General features: G+C 46.5%; 3 protein-coding genes across 4 annotated transcripts; all 3 read left to right on the top strand.

Moving 5' to 3' along the window:
- Positions 1-328: 328 nt before the first annotated feature.
- On the top strand, positions 329-8,030 carry acot11b (acyl-CoA thioesterase 11b). The gene is made up of 16 exons (XM_040185311.2): positions 329-580; positions 1,293-1,495; positions 2,597-2,666; positions 2,777-2,837; positions 2,923-3,024; positions 3,104-3,239; positions 3,333-3,486; positions 4,228-4,347; positions 4,468-4,606; positions 4,742-4,797; positions 5,241-5,307; positions 5,404-5,487; positions 5,905-6,038; positions 6,647-6,778; positions 6,938-7,064; positions 7,192-8,030. Exons 2-16 carry the CDS (start codon positions 1,306-1,308, stop codon positions 7,348-7,350), a joined length of 1,731 nt encoding a protein of 576 aa, XP_040041245.1. The 5' UTR covers positions 329-580; positions 1,293-1,305; the 3' UTR covers positions 7,351-8,030.
- A 1,135-nt stretch (positions 8,031-9,165) lies between these two features.
- On the top strand, positions 9,166-13,162 carry fpgt (fucose-1-phosphate guanylyltransferase). Its single transcript, XM_040185309.2, has 4 exons — positions 9,166-9,341; positions 9,482-9,649; positions 9,746-9,838; positions 11,126-13,162. The coding sequence occupies exons 1-4, from the start codon at positions 9,227-9,229 to the stop codon at positions 12,535-12,537; spliced, it is 1,788 nt and encodes a 595-aa protein (XP_040041243.2). The 5' UTR covers positions 9,166-9,226; the 3' UTR covers positions 12,538-13,162.
- tnni3k (TNNI3 interacting kinase) lies at positions 12,758-22,978 on the top strand. 2 transcript variants are annotated; one of them, XM_040185304.2, is made up of 25 exons: positions 12,758-12,897; positions 13,210-13,318; positions 13,456-13,541; positions 13,772-13,869; positions 14,107-14,217; positions 14,294-14,392; positions 14,479-14,617; positions 14,719-14,863; positions 14,962-15,066; positions 15,205-15,299; positions 15,381-15,530; positions 15,939-16,022; positions 16,271-16,327; positions 16,978-17,070; positions 17,163-17,220; positions 17,309-17,503; positions 18,252-18,356; positions 18,433-18,485; positions 19,002-19,054; positions 19,503-19,635; positions 20,201-20,310; positions 21,507-21,566; positions 21,643-21,812; positions 22,354-22,433; positions 22,621-22,978. In XM_040185304.2, the coding sequence occupies exons 1-25, from the start codon at positions 12,858-12,860 to the stop codon at positions 22,698-22,700; spliced, it is 2,508 nt and encodes an 835-aa protein (XP_040041238.2). In that variant the 5' UTR covers positions 12,758-12,857; the 3' UTR covers positions 22,701-22,978. The 2 variants fall into 2 exon arrangements, with proteins under 2 accessions (XP_040041238.2, XP_077964656.1); XM_078108530.1 differs by having other exon boundaries at positions 14,056-14,217.
- Position 22,979: the final 1 nt, after the last annotated feature.

Genomic DNA, 22,979 nt, shown 5'->3' with positions numbered 1-22,979 from the left:
TTCTCTGCAACCAAATATGTGAATTATTTGAAATAAGTAATTAATCCTTTGGAAAGTCACTTGAGAATGAAATACGAGCCTTTGAAAACCAGCAACAAAATGAAAAAAAACATTTTAAACAAAACAATTTAAAAAAAACACATTTTACAGATTTTGTAGCATCCATAAAAGTTCGTCGTATCGCTCTGTCAGAATAATAATAATTATAAATATTATACTTATTTAATATTATTAAATGGTCCACTCAAGTTGTTGCTGAGCGACCCCTAAATATGAGCCAACTAACAGCTCCACCTTAAGAATGTGCACGTAACAGCTCCCGCTGCAGGGGGGGGCTCTCTCTCCCCCTCTATCTCCCCCTGTGTGTGCGTCTCTCTCTCTCTCTCTCTCTCTCTCTCTCTCCCTCCAGCGGTGAAAGCGTTCATTAAAGCTGTGGCGTGTGCGCGCATGTGTGTGTTTACACGTTGTGGAGGAATGGCTGAAATTGAAGCGGACGCGTAGAAGCCGCCCGCCCATTGACGCGCGGAGGTCTTCATCTCGATCTCACCATCAGCAAAAAAAACACAAAACATAAAACTAGGTAAGCCGTTTTATTTAGTTTCCCCAAGTCAAACGCGTCGCTTTTATTACTGTCACGACATGTTTTTTTTCCTCCCCCACAAAGAATTATTTGCCTCAGATGTTCTTGTCGTCTCGTCACAGACGTCCACGGTGAATGTTGTGTTATTATGTATTAATTCCACGCAAGGTCACCCGAGCCCCTGTCCGCCTCAGCGGGAAGGACAGGTGACCACGGCACGCGGCCCGGTGGAGCAACCGCGGTTGTGGGCAAACACTTCAGTCCTCGGCAAATAGTTTCCATGAATGCCTCATTTAGCATCATGCATTTAAAATAGTTTGTGTGTGTGTATACTGACAGACTGCGCTCAAATTAAACCGGGCTCTGAATTTAAAAAAAAAAAGGAGAAAACAAACAAACAACTCCCAGCCTGCATATTCAGAAGGACTACATGGAGAATGGCATTCATTCCTTGAGAGGCCCAACTGCTACAAGGTTGTGGTCACACACACAGGCCTTTTCGGGTCGTGCCTGATCTCTGTGTCAGGGGACAAACGTTGGGCCATTCCTCAGACGACAATATGATTATTGAAAGCTCCTTACGGTGGCAGCTCTGACCCACGCTGACCGCAGTCTCCACATTTTCTCAGGTGCTTTTACTGTGACACACTTCCCTGTGTTCTCTCTCTCTCTCTCTCTCTCTCTCTCTCTCTCCCTCTCTCTCTCTTTGCAGTTGTGCGTTTATTATGACGTCAAAGGGGAAATGTGCGGACGCCGCGCTGGACCTTCTGTTCATTGAGGAGGGGGACGACGGGTACAGAAACCCCACCGAGCTGAAGATGAGTCAGATCGTGCTGCCCTGCCACGCCAACCACTGTGGCGAGCTGAGTGTTGGGCAGCTGCTGAAGTGGATGGACTCCACCGCCTGCTTGTCCGGTAGGAAAGAGGATTTGTCAGAAAACGGGCAGGTGTCCCAAGTGCAACTTCCATTCCACGGAGTTTGTCTCGTGGAAATTGGGCCGCTTTTCACACCGGTGAAAGAATCCATTGTGTATCCGCCCCGATGTTTGGATCGGCCGGTGGTTTCTTCGCTGGTTAGGGTTAACCCAACTATTTCCTTGAGATCTGGTTTGTTGTCTTCCCTAAATCAGTCTACGGAGATCATGAAGCCCAATGTTATCCAAGATTATCCCCGGGTGGTGGCACATCTGTGACCCTGCGTCCACCTGAAAGCCTGGTACATTCTTGAATAGCACCCAAAAGCATTTCATGTTATTTTGTCGAGTCATTATAGCTGCTTCCCTTTTTTTCCAGCGTTTCACTGTTGACCAATTTGCGCTGGTCTCGCTTTTGTCTTGACCTCATTTGGGAGGTGTTCTAAAAACGGATTTGCACTGAACCATAATGGTCTAATCCACGTTCCCCGAAGTGATCAAGTGCTTGCAGTTACAGTATGTCAAACGTGAAGATTTTCTTTTAGTTCAATTGCTGTTTCCACAGCGAAGAATGTTTGACTATTAAGTTCCATAATCAGAGTCAGCGATGTGAACGCCATCGTCACTCGTGTGACATCACACACACTGCATCATTTTCAGTTTAAAGATAAAACAACTGTCAAATCAAAAACACTTCATCACATTAAGGACCGACGTCTCAGAGATGTTACCCTTTAAAACAGCTTATTTTTTTACAATATTACCAAATCAATCCAAACGTATTAATGAGATTGCTACCACATCGTAAATGGTACAAATATGTTTTAATTTTGGGCCACTGCCAAACGTTTAACGATATCTGCACAGAAGCAATAGATACAACTTTGGCATCAGTATGTTCTGGTGTTTTATTGACGCATTCAATGCATTTAAACTGAAACCTTGTTATAAATCTGTCTGTGTGATTGATTATTACTACATGCAATTTAATAGATGCACATATTTACAGCTCACCAGCTCATTCCACCTTGCCTGGCTTGCAGTTGCTTCGTGACTTTGCGTGCTGGGTTTCCTGTTCTAACTGTAATCTCTGTCCCCGCAGCGGAGAGACACGCAGGTTGTTCCTGTGTCACCGCGTCCGTGGACGACATTCACTTTGAACACACCATCGGGTAATGCACAAACCCCATGTTTTACAGTACCACGGTCCACATTGTGTTGATAGTACAATCACGGTTAAGTGTTGGTAGTAAAGAGAAGCGCCTCTGTCTGTGTGCTCCAGGGTGGGAAAGGTGGTCAACATCATAGCAAAGGTCAACCGGGCCTTCACGTCCAGTATGGAGGTGAGGGGACATTTTAATTTGCAGTCGCACAAGTTGTCATTTCCGAAAAAGGACAAATGCACGCGATGGCTTTTGTTTGTTTCAGGTGGGCATATTGGTGGACTGTGAGGATCTTTACACCGACAGGCAGTGGAAGGTCTGCCACGCTTTTGCCACCTTCGTCGCCCGACGAACCGAAGCGGGGAAGGTGAGGCGCGAGGACCTGAAATGAGCATTTTCGCCAAGGCGCGTCCGACATTCCTTTCTTCTGCGTCCTGCGCGCACAGGTGCAGCTGAAGCAGGTGCTTCCTCGCACGCAAGCGGAGCAGATGGAGTACAGCCTGGCGGCGGAGCGGAGGAGGATGAGGCTCATCCATGCCGAAATCATGAACGACCTGCTGAGCAGCAGCACAGCTCAGCTGGGTACAGCCTGTAGACACACGGCCCCCCAGTTTGAATCATCAGCGTTTTAAAAATCGGGCTGATCTTGCCTCCTCGTTGTCGCGCTCTCACCAGGAGAATTCCAGGAGTTCCAGGGCGCCGTGCCGGCTGAGCGGACGCGGGTGGAGAGCGTGGAGCTGGTGCTCCCGCCACACGCCAACCATCAAGTCAGCACCTTCGGGGGCCAAATCATGGCCTGGATGGAGAATGTGGCTACAATTGCAGCAAGGTGTGTCCGTAGTGTGTTTAAAACGTAGAGACTTGAACCAGCTATGATGGACCGTGAGTAACTTTATTCCTGAGTTGGATGAGAAGGTCAAAGTCGCGGCCGTGTCCGCCTGTTGAATTTGAAACTGAAGCCAGCAGTCGGTTAGCTTAGCTTCTTCATTCAAACTTGTGCATCTTCCTCAATGTACAAATAACAGTCCGGAACGAGGACATAGACACGGATGTACTTGGATTGAACAGTATACGAAGTGAAAGAAAGTAAGTGCTTTAAAATCTGTAGTGATCTCTTTTGTTCGACTGAGACAAGTTGTTGTATTTACAGAGTGTTCTGTACGGGAAACTTCTTGGCTTCTCTGTGAGACCAGGAAATCCGGGCACCCGGCCAAGAAATAGTCTCACACAAATAACCCCCGCGACACCACAAATGGTCCTTTTTGGGTTTGTGTGCATATGACATGGTATAGGTGGTAGTTTTAGAGACGCAGGTAGGTGGGTATCGGTGCCTTTGGACGGAGCCTGGATACTTGTTTCCAGTACTACGCTGTGATAATTTACCGGGCGGTGGCTTCATATTTAACGCAGAGATATGACAATTAAATAGATCTTCTCATCAAACTCATTGTGAGAAAGCAAATCGGCAGATTCTTTACAAATCCTACTTAGACGAGGCTATTTGTTAAGAGAACGAGGTTCTAAACAGCAACACCGGTAACAAACCTCTTTTCTTCTTATTCTGATGTAGCCGCTTGTGTAAAGCTCACCCAACCTTGAGGAGCATCGACATGTTCCATTTTCGGGGCCCGTCTCACATCGGTGACCGACTGGTACTGAAGGCCATTGTCAACAACAGCTTCAAGCACAGGTGAGTCTTCACGCGAACGACTCGAACAAAGAGCGCACAAGCACACAACCCTCGTCCCGTCTTGACAAAGACTGTTTTTACCGCACACGTCTCTTTCTGAACCCGCGCGGCGCGTCCCAGCATGGAGGTGGGGGTGTGCGCGGAGGCCTACCAGGGTGGAGAACCTCTGCGTCATATAAATAGCGCTTTCATGACCTTCGAGGTGCTGGACGAGGACCGGAAGCCGCGCACGATACCACGGATACGACCTGAGCCTGTGGTGAGTTTTCTTCTGGTCCTGTTGCTGCGTGACAGCTCATAATGTACAGTGTGACCGGCTAATTTTCAGCACTAAGTTATCAGAACATGTCTCTGTGGAAGGATTTAATTATTAGGGCTTCCCACGTTTTTACAGGATGGGAAAAGACGTTATCAAGAAGCTGTTGCCAGAAAGAAGATTCGCCTTGATAGGTTGGTATTTCCCCCTCAACCACCAGGATGTGTTCTTTGGACAGATTACTGAGTCATCAGTGTCGGAAAAAAAATCTGCTTAATATGCATTTTCTATCCCTACCTCCTTTGCAAGGTTCGATTCAACATGATTCGTGAAAACAAAAAGTGTAATCACGGCTGTGTTTGTGCAGTGTTGAGCTACGTTATTCACAGTGGACTGCAGCAGCACATGACTTGGCAGAGCAGCGGGTCACAGCTGAGCAGACTTTGGTGCTGAGTCTGTCGAGCATAATAAGTGGATTGTTCAACTGTAGAATACCCGGCCTCCCGTTTTATTCCACTATTCGAGAGCCCGAGGTCGGCTCACTGCGAGAACGAAAGGCTTTTGTATTCAGATCCGGTCGTCTGATCTTTCTTTTGTCCCTCAAAGTAAATTGTCACTGTGCCCTACATGTTTACAGGAAATACATTATCTCCTGCAAGCAAACTGAAGTGCCCCTCTCTGTACCCTGGGATCCAAGTAACCAGGTATTGCAATTTCTGGCAAACAGAGTCCCACACGGCCTGAGTCTTATTGCCACTGTGTTTGAGAATTCAGACGGTCCGTTGTCTTTGTTTTGTTAGATGTACCTGAGCTTCAATAACGTAACAGCGCTGAAACTAATGGATACCAGAAACAACTGGGTCTTAACGTCTGAGAAAAACAAGGTCGGTACGGTTTGTGTTGTTGTACCGGATATAACTTGTTAAATAGACACAGCTGTTGTGATTCCGCCGTGCATTCTGATCTGTGTTATTTTGGACAAGCAGCGTTGTCGATCCTGGGAGAAGGCCCATGTTGCTCTTAAGTAAGTTCTAGAATAATGCAGAATAGATCAAATATCGACCGTAAACTTACTTCGGCTCCAACCCCTCTCCAAAGGTCACTATCGAAGATTTAGAGAACGAGCTCTAAATATAAGTCGTCCTGAAAATATGTGAAATAATGTATAATCTCTCACACACACCATTAACTCACCAGTTAATGTGGCGGTTTAGACCGCAGTCAAACTCAATGTGTGCACATGAGACTATCTGAAACCAGTCCTATTTATAGACGTTGAGCCCCCCCCCCTCCACTCTTAGGTCAGACTGTACACCCTGGAGGAAAACCACGTGCTGTGTTTCAAGGTGGAGATGCACGTCAGCGTACCGGCAGAGCAGACGTTCCACCTTCTGTCCGACCTGAGGAGAAGGAAGGAGTGGGACCGGATCTATGAGTCAGTACGACCGCCGACGTCCAGCTCAGAGAACGATGCCGATCTTATTCTGTTTTCATTATTGTCGACAAAAAGCAATTACTTGGATACGTCATAACTCGAAAATATTACTCAAACATGTGGAAATTGTTAGGGTTTCTCAGGGGATTAGTTTGGTGCTTTAGTGAGTATCCACGTCAGCAGGACGGGGTTTGTGAAAGGCTCAAAATAAACCACAGTGCTTGTTTTCATGGTAACGGATGTACATGTCACCCAATGCAGCATTGGTTGATTTTTAATCATTTTAGGAGAATAATTGAGGTCTACAGCACAGAAACGAGTGGACAGAAATCACTGGGTTGGTTCCTTTTTTGTTGGCTTTGTTAAATCGAGAGCATTACCCTTTTTTGAGTTGAATGTTATCATTACAGTCGCCAAACCATGAATCCAACTATGTATATGTAGGCCCATATTTAAAAGCTCAGATTGTGAAGCTGCAGTAGTTATGCGCAGTAGATACGGAAAATCGTTTATCCAAGACGTGATGGTTACAGCAGCATGAGAAGGCAGAATTCTGTCTTTTAATATTTGCATTTCATCACAGTCTCATTACTTCGTGGCCCTTGCAGGGAGTGCGAGGTTATCATCCAAGCAGATGAGGAAGACACCCTGTACCGCGTGACGACACCATCCGTCAGTAAAGGGGGCAAAGGCCAGGACTTTATCCTCCTGGCATCAAGGAGGAAGCCATGTGACACCAGGTGTTGTAACTCCACGTTTGGTTCGCAGCTTCTCTGCTGTATTGTTTTCATATTTTGTTACTTTAGTTCCTATTCCCAACTTGTATTATTGCAAATGCTGCTTCCCACCTGCTCTCTCACTAAAGTCTCATGTCGCTGATCCTCGTCCATCCCTCTCAGGGACCCGTATCTGATCGCTCTGCGCTCCGTCACCTTGCCCACTCACCTCCCCACGGAGGACTACACCAGGGGAGAGGTGCTCTGTGCGGGCTTCTCCATCTGGGAAGAGTCCAGCGCTGTCACCAAGGTTGGCCAAATGAGAAGGGCACACGGGAGAGGAGAGGAGGGGGGGGGGGGGGGGGGGGGGGGGCGCTTGCTACGAGCACATTTGCTGCGTCGTCACAGATGCCGATTCACACGCGTCTCGTTTGCAGATCACCTACTACAACCAGGCCACGCCGGGCATCCTCCCCTACATCTCCACGGACATCGCCGGTCTGTCCTCCAGCTTTTCGAGCATCTTCTCCGCCTGCAGGGACTTCCTGGAGGCCAACAAGGACAGCCTGGCTGCCCTGCCGCCCTCGGCGCTGTGACACGGCGGCGCCGCCGCCTTCGTCCCGATGCACCACCGTCGTGTGGGGGCTCTGAAGGGGCCTGTGGTTGAATGTAGGCGTCCCACCCAGAGATTAGAGAACTCATTTTTTTGCATATGTAGTTTTTAGACCTCAGTTCTCACTGTATGACATGTGCAAAATGAGAGAAATTGTCTTGTTATGCAAAAGAAATAGTGTTTACATTTTTGAACTTGCTACTTGTTTTCAGCAAGATTAAAAGGTATGAAGCAAAAGTGCACAATAGTTACCATAGGAATTTTAGCCTTATAACTTTTAATAGATCTAATTTATTCCAAAGCCGTCTATGTGCTGTATTAATTAATCCAGCTATCCAGCTATGTATTTACCACAATCTCTAAATCGGTTATCTTAGAACAGTCCTACAATGGTACTCTGGTATAAGTTGTTTCAATCAACCTCTTTTGTTATAGTTTATTTTCTACCTGCCTACATAATGTTTTTAAATTATTTTATCGAGACTTCGAATGACAGTAAACCAAGATGTACATTTAGTGTGTAAAGATGCTGTGTTGAGACGATGATGTATAGTTTTAGAGAACTCTTGCACTGATTTCGATGTACTGACGTTAAATGGCCAAGTATCTCACATGTCAAGCGGTCTTGATTTGAATTGACACAATAAAGACTATTAACCAGTGGATTATGGTCATTTGAGCTGTTGTGTTGGGCTTCACTTCAGTCTCCTTACATTCCTACCATACCCTAAACATTTTGCTACGGAGAAAAACACAGCTGGCAGCTGCATCCCACCGTAACTCTTGTCGAACTAGGTGACAGCGACCTGTGGGATGGAATCGAGGTGAAACAGAAAGGCTCTGACCGCGGTCTAAAGGAGTCGACTGCTGTGCTCTATTCCAGAATTTGTTTTTGTTCCATTATCTTCCTGCTGTCCTCCCACTGCTTCTGGGACAGCGAAACGGAAAATAAAGCAAAATTCTAGTTAGTTCCTTGTGCATGTGGCATTTGTTGCCATGACAACAAGCCAACAGAGACAGTTGGCACCTTGTTAAAAGTGATGAATATTTCTAAACAAAACCGCTCATGTCATAAGTTAATGAATTTCACCGGCTACATTCAAGAGTAATGTGCCCTCTCCAATGATACATTTTCCATTATGTAAGAGATTAGTATACAACACCTTATTGCCCTGATAAGGAAATGATTGATTTAGCTAATTTCCTGTTTTGTGTACCTCAGCATGTAGGCCTTTTTTGAGTCAACATTGGTTGGCTGCAAGCAATGCGGAAGTAAAACCTTAAAATAATATTACAGGTTCACAAAAGTCCACTTTAAGGTTACTAATAATATTTATTCCCCAATCCCCTATTTATCTATTCATTGGATGTTTGTGGGTTCTCTTTATAAGATGAAATATAGCAATTATGTCGTCCAATTTCCAACTCTTTATGATATGGTTTGTATGAAATGCAAAAACAGTCAATTCATTTGATATAATCTATAAACCATGAGCACAGCCCAGCGTGCGTCTCAGCATCTTCCTTCTTATGCAGAGCGCACTGTACTTTACTTAATATTTTATTTTTTATTCTGCATTCCTCTAGTTTATATTTGTCTATTTTATACTGTAGATTTAAATTAAAATTTGTAAATGGAACATGTCGTTTTTCCTGCACTGTGTTATTTTCTTGTTGTCCATTGTCTCATTGTTATGACCATGTCAAATTCCTTGTATGTCTCGTATGTCTTACATACTTTGCCAATAAATGTTCCTGTTTTCCTGATCCACGCTTACGTCATAAACACAACTAGCCACGTGACCCGGAAGTCAGGGACGGAAAGGGTCCTTCGCTATCTGCTGAAACTAAAAGCACTTATGGAACGAGACACTAGACAAATCGGACTCGGAACCGATAGTATGAGCCAGGAAAGTGTCACAAAGTTACAAAAAGCGACAAAAGTAAAGATAGGAAAGTTTAACTCCCTCCGTGGTGAGTCTTATGTCCGACTGACTCGTTTCACTGCAAAAGCTCGCTTCTCCTTCGAAACCCAATGCCTTTGTGTTTATTCTCCGTTTGTATTCTTTAGTCTTATTTGAAGAAGCTATGTGATAACTGTCTTCGCCTGACAGCTCGAGAGGTGCAGCCCGGAGAGTTCTGGGACGTGGTGGCTGTGACCGCCGCGGACGAGAGCCAGAGAGCCGCTTACGAGCTGCAGGTGAGACAGAAAGTGGCCCGGAAGGAGCTTCCCCTCGGGCCTCACTACAAGGTCTTCTCTGATCCACCTGGACCTAAAATAGGTGAGGCAGTCTACATTGATTTTTTTTTCTTTTTTACAACAAAGCGTTGCGTTATTATCGTTATTGTTATTACTACTAATATGACCTGTTTTCAAGGGAATGGGGGCTCTACTCTGTATGCGCTGCAGCAGCTGAATGACATCTATGGGAAGTCTCTGGAGAGGCTGAGAGTCATCCTCATCCATGCAGGTTTGAGACCCTAATCCTACAAATACACCATGTTCCACTGCTTTTTGCTCAAAGCATACTTGTTTAGAAAGTAGAAAATATATGTATATATTTTTTTAAATGGCCATTACAATTTTCCAGAACCCGATTGCTCAAAGTCATCATCAAAAACATGCGGCCAATTCATTCATTTCATTTTTTGACTAATGATTTCAGTTCTGCAGACGCGTCCATCTCCCTTCAATACAAATAAGAGGTTTGCAGGAGAAAGGCAGACAGTCACGTGCTTATACTGCTGCATGAAATGAGAAAAATGTGAATCCATTAATGGCCATGAATTGTTGTCAGTATAGAATAAGCAGCGTTTGTGACATCACATGTTCACATGTCCAAACTGTTCTAACATGTTGTAAACCTCATCACCGCTTCCTCCATCTGGATTAGTCCAAATCACACACCGCCACAGTCACAATAACTGTTGCACCCATGTGAGCTCATTTATGTATGCAAATATATTTAAATTATAAGCAATAATTATACATAACAGAGGAAGACATAAGGCCAAAAGCAGATGATCGTTATCGTGTAATTAACACTGAAATAAATTCATTTAACACGATCGCTCAAACCAATAATCCATCCATCCATCCATCTTCAACCGCTTATCCGGGGTCGGGTCGCGGGGGCAACAGCTCCAGCAGGGGACCCCAAACTTCCCTTTCCCGGGCCACATCTACCAGCTCTGACTGGGGGATCCCAAGGCGTTCCCAGGCCAGTGCAGAGATATAATCTCTCCACCTAGTCCTGGGTCTTCCCCGGGGCCTCTTCCCAGCTGGCCGTGCCTGAAACACCTCCCTAGGGAGGCGCCCAGGGGGCATCCTCACCAGATGCCCAAACCACCTCAACTGGCTCCTTTCGACGCAAAGGAGCAGCGGCTCTACTCCGAGCTCCTCGCGAATGGCTGAGCTTCTCACCCTATCCCTAAGGGAGACGCCAGCCACTCTCCTGAGGAAACCCATTTCGGCCGCTTGTACCCGTGACCTAGTTCTTTCGGTCATGACCCATCCTTCATGACCATAGGTGAGGGTAGGAACGAAGATTGACCGGTAGATCGAGAGCTTTGCCTTCCGGCTCAGCTCTCTTTTCGTCACAAACCAATAATATGTGTTGTTATTATATAATATTTTATCACAGCAGCTTCCAAATAATCAGGGCTTTATAATAAAGTGTGTGAACTAAGAGTTTTATGTTTGCTTTTCCAAAGTTGACTAGTTTGGTGTGACGTCTCCTCACTTCTCGTCCTCCCAGGAGGATTCAGTCAGCGTCTGCCCAGTGCCAGCGCCTTGGGCAAGATCTTCACCGCCGTGCCGCTGGGAGACCCTCTCTACCAGATGCTGGAGCTCAAACTGGCCTTGTATGTTGACTTCCCCTGCCGGATGAAGCCGGGCGTGCTGGTGACCTGTGCAGACGACATAGAGCTGTACAGTACCGGAGGTGATGAGAGCGTCCGGTTCGACCAACCGGGCTTCACGGCTTTGGCCCACCCGTCCTCGTTGTCTGTCGGCACGACCCACGGAGTCTTTGTGTTGGATCCGGACAAAAAGTCGGGCCACTCTGAAGTGGAGAACGTCTCCTGCCTGCGCTTCCTGCACAAGCCGAGCATTGACGAGATGCGCGACAGTGGAGCTGTTCGGAAGAGCCGCGGCGGTTGCTTTTCTCTTTCTGACACAGAGTTTGTCTACACAGACAGCACCTATTATGTCGACTTTGACACCGCCAAATCGCTCCTCGGCCTGCTGGAGGAGCTGGGGCCTTTGCACTGCGAGGTGGACGCATACGGGGACTTCCTCCACGCGCTGGGCCCGAGGGCCACGGTAGATTACACCAGCAACACCGCCAACGTCACCAAGGAGGAGGACAGCCTGGTGGAGATCCGCCGAAAGATCTTCCATCTTCTGAAAGGGACTCCCTTGAGTGTCATTCTCTTGAACAACTCCAAGTTCTACCACATTGGGACCACATCGGAGTACCTCTTCCACCTCGCCCGGGATGGGGCTCTGAGGACCGAGCTGGGTCTCCTGTCGTCCGCCTTCAGCCTGAACGCGGACGAGAACCCGGGTCGCTGCGTCATGTGCAGCGTCCTGGACCCCGCTTGCTCCGTGGGGGCCGGGGCCGTGGTGGAGTACTCCCGACTGGGAGCGGGAGCGTCCGTGGGCGGGGGCTCCGTCGTCAGCGGCTGCTGGGTCAGGGCGGGCCTGTCGGTGCCCGGCGGAGTCTTCATGCATTCTCTGAGCGTGACTCGCGGGCACCGCGCCGGGTTCGTCACCGTGGCCTTCGGGATCGAGGATGACTTGAAGCGCGGCGTGGAAGCGCCTTCGCGCATGGCGGAGCTGAAGCTGTTTGGCGTCAGCCTGCCGGAGGGTCTGTCCCGCTGGGGGCTGAAGGAAGGAGAGCTGAGGTTCTCCGGTGGTGCGCCCGGCTGTAGTTTGTGGAACGCTTGTTTGTTTCCCGTTTGCTCTGATCAACAAAGCTCATTCTCTCTGTCCCTGGAGATGCTGCAGGCCGCCCTGAGCGGCTCCGCGTTCACCGTACCGAAAGACACGATCCTGGTGTCCATGCGAGAGTCCTTGGAGTGTAAGAACCTGGAGGAGATGCTGACGTTCAGGAGGGGATTGTATGAAGACATCACGAGGGGAAAACGAGACAATCAAAGTTCATAATCGAAATTATGTATCAGCTTAACTGTGAGATAAAGTTCATCACTACACTCAATTTTTCTCCAAAATGTTCAAAAGTATGACGTTCTGCTGTCTATTATAAATTGATATTGCACAAAATCCCAATTAACACTGGTTGCTGTCATTTAGAGGGAGATCAGTTGTCGTAGTTGTTTAGCATTCAACAGTGTTTATTTTTAGCCCACTGCCACCCCCCCCCTCCCCCTTTATCTGGACCTGTGCAATTGTGGCAGAGTGATAGATTGTGTTACTGCCTTACCAAACTACAGAGCCGATATTACAGGAGAAGAGAAACCTTATCGATGGGAAATTACAAATCAAGACCCTCTCAGACGTGCACAGGTAACTGCTGTGTGTGTGTGTGTGGGGGGGGATTATTTAATTCTGACAAGAATGAGGTTTGGATTGAATAAGAACATGAAAGTCGGGTGTGGATTGTTGGCTGCCATCAGTCACAAACACTGGCGAGTTGCACTTTGGCTTTCAAAAGTTAATGTCTGATAATGTTTAAATGGTGTTTTTGATTTTATTATTTATATATATATATATATATATATATATATATGTGAATCAAATCAGGAGGTAAAATAAAGAAAGTTTTTCTGCATATGGGCTTTTATTGTTGTTTTTTTAACCATGGCGATGGCTGTGCAGATGAGTGGAAGAAGAAGGTGGGCGAGTCGTACGCTGTGATCGTAGAGAAGTTGGAAGATGATCTCCAGCTCAAAGACGACGAGCGTGTGGAGCTCAAACTTGCTTTCAGGTTGACAAAAATAATGCATACAGTTATTTACGTCTCTTAACGTATCACGTGTTGCTTTGTACGCATTGTGTTCTCCTCAGTCGGGCGGTCGCGTGTCATTCCTCACCAGCAGGTGATGTTTATTGTCTTTGGCTCAGCTCGGATGAAGCTTTTCAGAAGGTGAACTTGAGCTACCGAACAGCGAAGGGGCTGTCGCTGCTGCATCTCTGCTGCGTATGTGGAGGTATGCATGACTCCGAGAGTCTATTTATAACTCCTCAACAAACTGTGGCAGTGTGAGGAAGGATTACCATGAACCGACTGACATTGTGTGTACAGTCGAGCTCCCCGCATAACACATAAATGTAAAAATAAATGTACACGGCTGATGTGGAATAAATGTCAACTTTAACATCGAACATGTTTTGTTGAATGAGTTGAAAAGAATGAAAAGAATCATGCATTTGTGACCAGGTACCAAGACCAATATGCGCACGCTGATGCTCAAAGGCCTCCGTCCTTCCAGACTGTCCAGGAATGGGTTCACGGCGCTCCACCTGGCTGCGTACAAGGTGACCGCAACTGAGGAGCAATAAAATCTGAATTCAATGGTTTTCGTCATGTGTTTCTAAGTGCAATAGGTGTCTTTTTCCTGCCACTTGGTGGAGTGCAAGTACCAGTAGTGAAAATAAGTACTCTAGAGTAAACTACAAATAGGAACGTAGTATATGACCGAGTACATCGCTTTAATGTCGCAGCTGTTCAAGTCGGAGATGGATTCTCATGTCTGTGAATCCCCTGTACGCCAGGACGACGCTGAGCTGCTGACCGCTCTGCTCCACGGGGGGTCGGACGTGCAGCAGGTGGGCTACGGTGCCCTCACCGCCCTGCATGTCGCCACGCTGGCGGGGCACCACGAGGTGAGGCCATCTTCTTTTTGGCCTCAATTACTGTGAGGGAAGTGACTTTTTAGTGACTATTTCTCTCCCCCGCCAGGCAGCAGATATCCTCCTGCAGCACGGAGCCAGTGTGAATGTTCAGGATGCCGTGTTTTTCACCCCCCTGCACATCGCCTCTTATAACTGCAACGAGCAGGTACGTTGCAGCTGCATTTGTGCAACCGTGATGACTGAAAGGCTGAATTTTGCACGCACATTGTCACCTCTGCATCTGCCCTTCAGTTGGCAAAGTTGCTGCTCAAGTTCGGGGCCGATGTGAACGCCAGCGGGGAGGTGGGTGACCAGCCGCTGCATTTGGCTGCAGCCAAGGGTTTCCTCAGCATCATCGAGCTCCTGCTGGAGGAAGGCACCAAAGCTAACGGCGAGCCTCCCACACTGCACGCCCCACACATGTAGCAAACGTTCTCGTTCGGCCCGCGCGGAAATGATCAACGCACTGAACTTCACTGCGATTCTCTCCAGTGAACGCTCAGGACAACGAAGATCACGTCCCTCTGCACTTCTGCGCCCGCTTCGGTCACCACGAGACTGTGCGTTTCCTGCTGCAGGGCAACTTTGACGTACAGCCTCACGCTGTCAACATCTACGGAGACACACCGTTACACTTGTAAAAAAAAAAAAGGTTTTACAGTGTCAGTAACCGTCCACAACCTTTTGGGAGATGACGAGGGGAGATGAAGTGCTGTGATTATTGTGTCTCATCAGGGCCTGCTACAATGGAAAGTACGAGGCGGCGAAGGCGATCGTACAGCTTTCTGGCACAGACAGTCTGGCAAAGGAGAACATATTCAGCGAGACGGCACTTCACAGGTGCTGTATTTATTCACCGTCTTAAACCAGACAAACTGTGCACGGACACAAAATGCATGCTTTGCCTACGGGCACCACCTTTAACGCGTGATTGGTGTCGCTCTGACGTGGTAACGAGGAACTCGTCTTGTGTCGCAGTGCGTGCACCTACGGAAAAGACCTGGAGCTGGTCCAGTTCTTGTTGAGCCAGAATGCAACGAGCATCAACAATCAGGGCAGAGATGGACACACGGGTGACCCTCCTTTAAAGTGTTCAGATTAAACAGCACCAGCCGCGTCGTGCCCCATGGTCGTATAATAAATACTCTTTCCAGCTCTACACAGTGCCTGTTTTCACGGCCACATCCGGCTGGTGCAGTTTTTGCTGGACAGCGGGGCCGACATGAACCTGGTAGCCTGCGACCCCAGCAGGTCCAGTGGGGAGAAGGACGAGCAGACCTGCCTCATGTGGGCCTATGAAAAAGGTCCGTCGGCATGGCGACAGGCTGTCGGAACAGATTGAATGGAAAAACTAGTATCAAAGGGATAGTTCTGTTCTTTTGAAGTGGGGTTGTGTGAGGTACTTATTTATAGTCGATGTATTAGCTGCAGTTGGTCGCCATATGCTCCTGGCTGAGAGAAGCAGACACAAAGCAATGTTGTGCATCTGAAAGGGACGCCAGCGAGAAAAGTGTAAGCTATATTTAAAATATTGATGCCTTTTACTTAAATAGTAACCGCAGAGGAACTGAAGTGACTGTTTTTCTAATTTTACGGTGTCGCCACAGCCACAATACTTCATTAACAAACCTCATGCATCCTCACTCGGAAGACCAGAACTATTTCAGAACCAACTCAAGTACTTCTGACATATTTGAGTTTTTCTTACTCAGGTCACGATGCTATTGTCACATTACTGAAACACTACAAACGTCCAGACGACTCCCCCTGCAACGAGTACTCACAGCCGGGAGGGGGTGAGTTACCCCTTTATTATTAATAGTATTAATTAACTAATATTTGTCACTTTTTTTTACATGACTTTTTTTCAACATTACATATTTTGACACATTTTTCAAAATATTTTTTACTTTATTTTACTCTTTTATTTTTCATGACATTTTTGGACATAATATTTTTTTACTTTTCTTTTTATACAATATTCATTATCTGGCCTGAAAATGACGTCCTCCCATCAACAGCAACATGTCGTCTCTCTTTTCAGATGGGTCCTACGTTTCTGTTCCGTCTCCCCTGGGAAAAATCAAAAGCATGACTAAAGGTAGCGAGGTGGAGTGAAGCACAGCAGCTTTCCCCACATTTCACGTCGCTTGTCAGATGATATGACAGCCCCAGTGTCTGTTGCCATGGGAGGGGGCTTAGCTGCTGGGGATAATACCTGGCTGATGCTCTTACCTATAAAACCACAGATCTGGCTACCTTTGTGTGCTATTCATTCGTCACGTCTTAGAATCACGTTTAAAGCTTCTAAATATCAAGATCAAGGTTCTAGATCTCATTTTGGTGACAAAAATTAGACCATACTATTGATTTGTCGATGGGGGGGAAAAGAAAAGATTCTGCCTATTACAGCGCACTCTACCTGGTAGCCTAAATTAATTACAAATAAACAAAAAAAAGCTATTTGCAGCATATTCAATTATTTATACCCTAACTACTGTACTTTACCCTAAAATGTTAATCAACTTAAATCAGGCCGGTGTGCACCTGCCAATATTTATATAGTTTCTATAGATATAAAATGCTGCTGCAGCACCCGCAGATTAACACACACACACACGCCCCTCATCCTAGTTTTAATTATAGCCGTAGTTGTGGTGCACATGTTTCACTTTATTTTAGACATAAACATGATGGCTTCATGATGCGTTCCATTCCATATTTTCTAAAAAGGTTGCGTTCTGTTTTCAGAGAAGGCCGAAGTTCTGCTGCTCAGGGCCAGCCTCCCCTCTCAGTTCCATCTTCAGCTGCCCGATCTGGAGTTCAATGAAATTATCGGATCAGGTACCTCTGCTCATCTGTTTCCTGTGGTCCTTGCTGCGCGCTTCAGACAATCTGATGCTATTACTGGTGAATAAATCTGTTTCCCCACTCAGGCTCCTTCGGAAGAGTCTACAGAGGCAAATGCAGAAACAAAACTGTCGCCATAAAACGGTAACCCTGCACTCATAAAGGTGACATTCAACGTCCCATCAGGGGGGGAAAAACTAACGAGTCCTTTGCTGCCCGCTGTTGATCGCAGCTATCGATCCAACACGTACTGCTCCAAGTCGGACGTGGACATGTTCTGCAGAGAGGTCTCCATCCTCTGTCGCCTCAACCACCCCTGCATCATCCAGTTCGTGGGGGCGTGCCTGGACAACCCCAGCCAGTTTGCCATCGTAACCCAGTACGTCTCCGGAGGCTCCCTGTTCTCTCTGCTGCACGAGCAGAAGAGGTGAGGAAGTGTCCTTTCACGCGCACAACATGCTAAACCTAGAACGTCTACCACAACTTCTACTTCTAACCATTTGAAACACAAACACAGAGAAGGTCTGCAATATTCACTTTGAATGATTCAGGTCACGGCGGGATTCAAACTAGAAACGACTGCATCCTGTCATTCGTTCCAACGCGCAACAGTCTACATGTCACATCATTTCATTTTTTTAGTTGCAGCTCTGCCATAAACAACATCTTTTTCAAACTTAATTTTTTCTATGTGACTTGTTTCTCTACTACTTTGCTTCTTTTACTTAAAATAATTCTAAATAATAGAGACACAATGCAGTGTAATGCTGCTCGACACAAACGGCGGCGAGTCAAAAACTGAAAAAGTAAATAATGATTCATTGCATGGCCATGAACATGCATTCCATCTCAAAGGAGTTTCCGTTAGATGTTCGTTAAATCCAACGAATGATAAAGTTCTGGTAAGTCCGGTCAGGTGTGTTAAACATCCGTTTGATTGCTTTTACCCTTTAGCAGTGACTAAATCCTGAAGTTAAGGCCTAAAAGGAGCTCCCAACTACCTTGAGCTCAACCATTATCCTCCTCGGGAGCAGCGAGGATCACCATTGATCCGAATGAAGTGTGCTGTCTTCATAGACCGCCCTATCGATCTGTGTAAAGTGCTGCGAGTGATTGGCATGAATCATCGATCCGCCACTAAGTGGCCGCTGCTTTAATAACGTGTCAATGGACAGGCTGATCGACCTGCAGTCCAAGCTCATCATCGCCATCGACGTGGCCAAGGGCATGGAGTACCTGCACAACCTCACCCAGCCGATCATCCACAGGGACCTCAACAGGTGGGAGCCACGTTGGTTCGGTACTAACAGAATAGAAGAACGTTGTCGTTACCAATGATTGGTGTGATCCTTCCAGCCACAACATTCTGCTGTATGAGGACGGGCATGCGGTGGTGGCCGACTTTGGAGGTGAGAGAGCCGTTGCGGTGGAGAAGAAAATGAAAGCTGCCTAGACGGTTTTATTGAAATAATACAATACTGTTGGTAAGAGGGCGACTATTTTGATTTTCATCAGCAATAAAACTCACATACTTTATTCAATTTTAGGAGTTTTAGAGCTAAAGCCCCACTTGGTCCGGTATGACCAGTAGCTTATGTTCTTTCAACCAATATTATTAAATAATTGACATTACTGAGTCAGTTTACTTGCTTTAATGGGCGTCGTCATTTGTGCTTCAGTTCTGTTTTGCACTTTTAATACTATTCTTCGCATCGCCTGTGAGCACAGTCGCGTCAGTTTGAATAAAGCTTTAACGTCATGGCCAAGTAGCGTTTATAGCACATGCAAACAAAGGGGGGGATAGGATTAGCAAAGAGAAACTTCCTTCCATCCCGCCGTCCTTTGTTAAACTGTCTTTATTAAGTCAAGTCTTTAATTGGTTTCGCTTGTTTTGGTTATTTAATTGACAATCTCTTTCTTTTCAGAATCTAGATTCCTACAATCTGTTGACGAGGACAACATGACCAAGCAGCCGGGGGTCGGTGCCGTTTTCCTCTCTCCCTCCTTTGCCAAATACGCTCTCGCCGTGTGCGGCGTCCGTGCAACAAGAGCTGCTGCCGTCACCTGCCATCAATTACCCACCAGCAAAAAAATAAATAAAAAAGGAAAAACTGCTTCCATGCAGAATTTGCCGTGATGCGCTGACTCATCACTACTCAAAGTGCTTGGCATGCAGTTTTGTGTTAAGTGTGTTACATCTCTTGAGGACTGCCTGCTGGGAGGAACTACTTGCCCTTGCTGGGACGCAGTGTTTATCAGTCAGTAATTGGGCCTGATGTTGTGTGTGTGTGTGTGTGTGTGTTTGTGTGTGTGTGTGTGTGTTTGTGTGTAATGGCCTAAAGAAAAATGGAAGAATCTCTCTGAGGCAATAAAGATTCACTTGTGTGTGTTTGTGCACATCCGCGTGTTTCTGTGTGTGTTAACAGAACCTGCGTTGGATGGCGCCCGAGGTGTTCACCCAGTGCACTCGCTACTCTGTGAAGGCCGACATGTTCAGCTACGCCCTCTGTCTGTGGGAGCTGCTTACTGGAGAAATTCCCTTCGCTCACTTGAAACCAGGTATTTGGGCCTAAACGCTCGTAGTCTGTTTGCATGCTGGAGGTTAAACTGAGGGAGGACCCTCACGAGAGATACGAGAGAAGGAAAAAAAAGCACAAAAAACCCCAAACCCTTTGACATGTAAAAGCAGCTGCAGGTAATAGAAGAACACATGATGTTTCAATCATTCCTTCAAGATCACTAAGATCTTCTGACACCAATCTGTTAGTGATTCCCAGAGTAAATACAAATCATGGGAAAGCATCATTTAGTTACTACGCAATTTAGTTCAGCTTTGCCTTCTGCTAAATCTGCATTGCAATTTTAACCTCTGCCTTTAATTAAACAATTTAAATAAGATTTTAATTTATAATTTAATTTGCTTTTATTTGCTGTTTTTAATTGTCTTTTAATTCCTGCATTTTATTTCCCTTTATTGTATGAAATGTTATGATGTGAAGCACTTTGAGTCTGCCTTGTGTATGAAAAGCGCTATACAAATAAAATTGCCTTGCCTTGCCTTGCCTAAATTTAATTAGGTCTTACGAAACCCGACTAGATTTCTGAAGTGTTTCTGTCCACACAGCTGCTGCTGCAGCAGACATGGCGTACCATCACATCCGGCCTCCTGTTGGCTACTCCATCCCCAAACCCATCTCCGCCCTTCTGATGAGAGGCTGGAACGCCTGCCCGGAGGTGAATGACACAATGTGACTCCCAAACAACTTCATCGACAATAGATTTTCTGTATCTACAAAAATCCACCGTGAGCTCTCACGTCTCGAGCAGGTGTTGCTTGCTCGTCTCAAATCAACGCAAAAATATTCTCGCCATTAGCATCCTCTCCCGTCATTAGCTGTTAAGACACACTGAGGCTCGGAGATGATGCTGAGCAAACGGCTTCTGCAGACACGTCCCCGGACGGTGCATTATCTCACGCTAATGAACGCATGGCCTGTGTGTGATCCTCCCCTCGATGCTGCCATTTTCATAATTAGCTGAGCATGTTTTTGTCCTCGGCCTCATTAAGACACATTATGACACGGGCCGAGCGTGCTGGTACGTTGCTCCCTCCGTGGCAACTCTCCTCCCCGTTTGCCAGCTTTAAGGATTGCTCGCTTCCCGCTGTCATCGCATTGTCCCGGTTAAGCTCCGTCAAGAGACATTTAGTGAAAAAAAGCGTCTCATCTTAAAAAGCACGTTCGTGTGCGCCGTGTCTCTCGCGCGGTGTCTCACCTGTGCACCAGCTGCCACGGGGGTTTTAAACGTGGGACACGATGTTCCGCGCAGTAGCATTTCTTTGTCAAAGCCTGAGAGCAGCAGATATCACAATGCAGCTCTCAGGTGTGTGACACAAATTGAATCTGAAATTGCAAAATGTTCCTAATAGCCTCGTGAAAATGACCAGATTGCGTCATCATGATGCATTTCAAAACCATTCAATTGCAGCAGAAGGGTTCTTTCTGTATCTATGCAGGAATCGTAGTCTTGAAATACAGCAAATTTGGTGTTCTGGTTTGCATTATTTAGTTTTTTTTTGTGTGTTTTCATCTTTCCTGCGTTGTCCTTGTATTGTTGTTGTTGTTGTGTTTTTGTCTGGTGTATTAAAGCAGCCTGCAGGCCGTGGCCTCTATCTGAGGATGTATAATTGAACAGCTCCGGTGGCGCTCCAGTGTTTGTTCTTTTACATCGAGGCAGGAGATCTAAGGACTGCTTTTGAAGCGGAGTTCACCTTTGCTCCATGCGTGGGTGGACTGAAAAAGAGAGACGGTGTCTGAGAGGATACAAGTGTCCCCGTCTGTTGTGTGGGAAACCAAACGAAGCGTTCGATTGTTCGTTATTGAAGCGAGGCATAAATTGCATTCTCCACTTCCCCCCCCCCCCCGTCTCAGGACAGGCCCGAGTTCTCCGAAGTGCTTTCCAACCTGGAGGAATGCTTGTGCAACGTTGAGGTACCCATCGTCCCGCGCATCCGTTGAGTCTTTAACCCTGCAAGCGCGTTGGTGGATAATGTTGTTTGTGTGGCAGCTGATGTCTCCGGCCTCCAGCAACAGCAGCGGCTCCCTGTCGCCCTCCTCCTCCTCCGACTGCCTGCTGGGGCGAGGAGGACCCGGCCGGAGCCAGGTGGCCGCGCTGCGGTCCCGCTTCGAGCTGGAGTACGCGCTCAACTCGCGCGCCTACGCCTTCTGGAGTCAGAGGTCAGAGAATAACCGGGGCCGAGCAGAGACCCGGGTGGTTTGGTTTCCCTGCGGTTGTGTCTTTAAAGTTGGGTGACAAGGGGGGAGAATAACTTTTTAATGGCGTCAAAGTTCATACGAAGCACAAGCCAAATATTGCATTTGTCAAACACACACATATTTGAGCTGCGTTTACAATGAAAACTAGAAAATATCCTTCAGTAAAGTGCAGATCTCCTTGGAAAAGCTCTGCAGAAAAGACTCCCTCTGAACGATTGTTCTACCCGGAACACGTGGACCAGTTAAGAGACTTACTGTAACCGTAAGGATTTGGAGTTGCTGGGATACTGAGCAGGAAACCAAAGGAAAGCTGAACGCTGAACTGAGGAGAAAGCGAAAGCAGCCTCCTGTTGAGCACATTATGTATTGAATTTCTGCTGCCTCTATTTGGCTCCATCTCATCTGTCTCCCTCCGTGTAAACAAAGCTGTATATCTGTCTGCGCTGGTGTCGTTTCACAGTAGAATGACGAGCAGGTGTTGACTTTATGTTTTACTCTTCAGTGAGCGGCGTCGAGCATCCGGAGGCCTTTCGCTGGAGGAACACAGGAGGAACATGCAGTTTTCTCCCATTGATCGAAATGGTTTGTTTATGCAGTATCTTTGAATGTGCTTTTTGAAGCCTTGTTATGTAATGTTGATTATTTCATTCCCTGATCAATGTATGTTTCTGTACTTTCTCATTCACGTAAAGTGTTAATGTGGAATCACACTTGGTAATGTCTTTATTATGTTATTATTTATTAGGTCAGTTGTTTGTCTCTCTTCCAGGGTACGTGTCTGATCCCATGAGCACGATGAGATTCTGCTCTTCTTACAGCAGCAGTGGAAGCTTTGAAGACAGCAACTAAACGTCTCCTTTCCACGATCCTATCGTGCCGGTTATCATCACTTCATTTGAATAGTTCGTTGGAGCGTTCTGTATTTGGCTTGTGTTTTATAAGGTTTTTTTATATACTGTGATTTGAACATTTTAAAACCGTTTTGGCGACGTTTGTGTTTTCTGAATACTGTATGTGGGACAAACAACTCCGTTCTTGTGCACATGGTTTGCACAAATCTCAAGTACAAGTTCCCTGTCAATGAACACGCATTTCCATTCAAATAAATTCTTTATAAGAAGCCAAAAG

Source organism: Gasterosteus aculeatus, chromosome 8 (genome assembly GCF_964276395.1).
Source record: "Gasterosteus aculeatus chromosome 8, fGasAcu3.hap1.1, whole genome shotgun sequence".
NCBI lineage: Eukaryota > Metazoa > Chordata > Actinopteri > Perciformes > Gasterosteidae > Gasterosteus > Gasterosteus aculeatus.
This window is presented reverse-complemented; position numbering and strand designations above follow the sequence as displayed.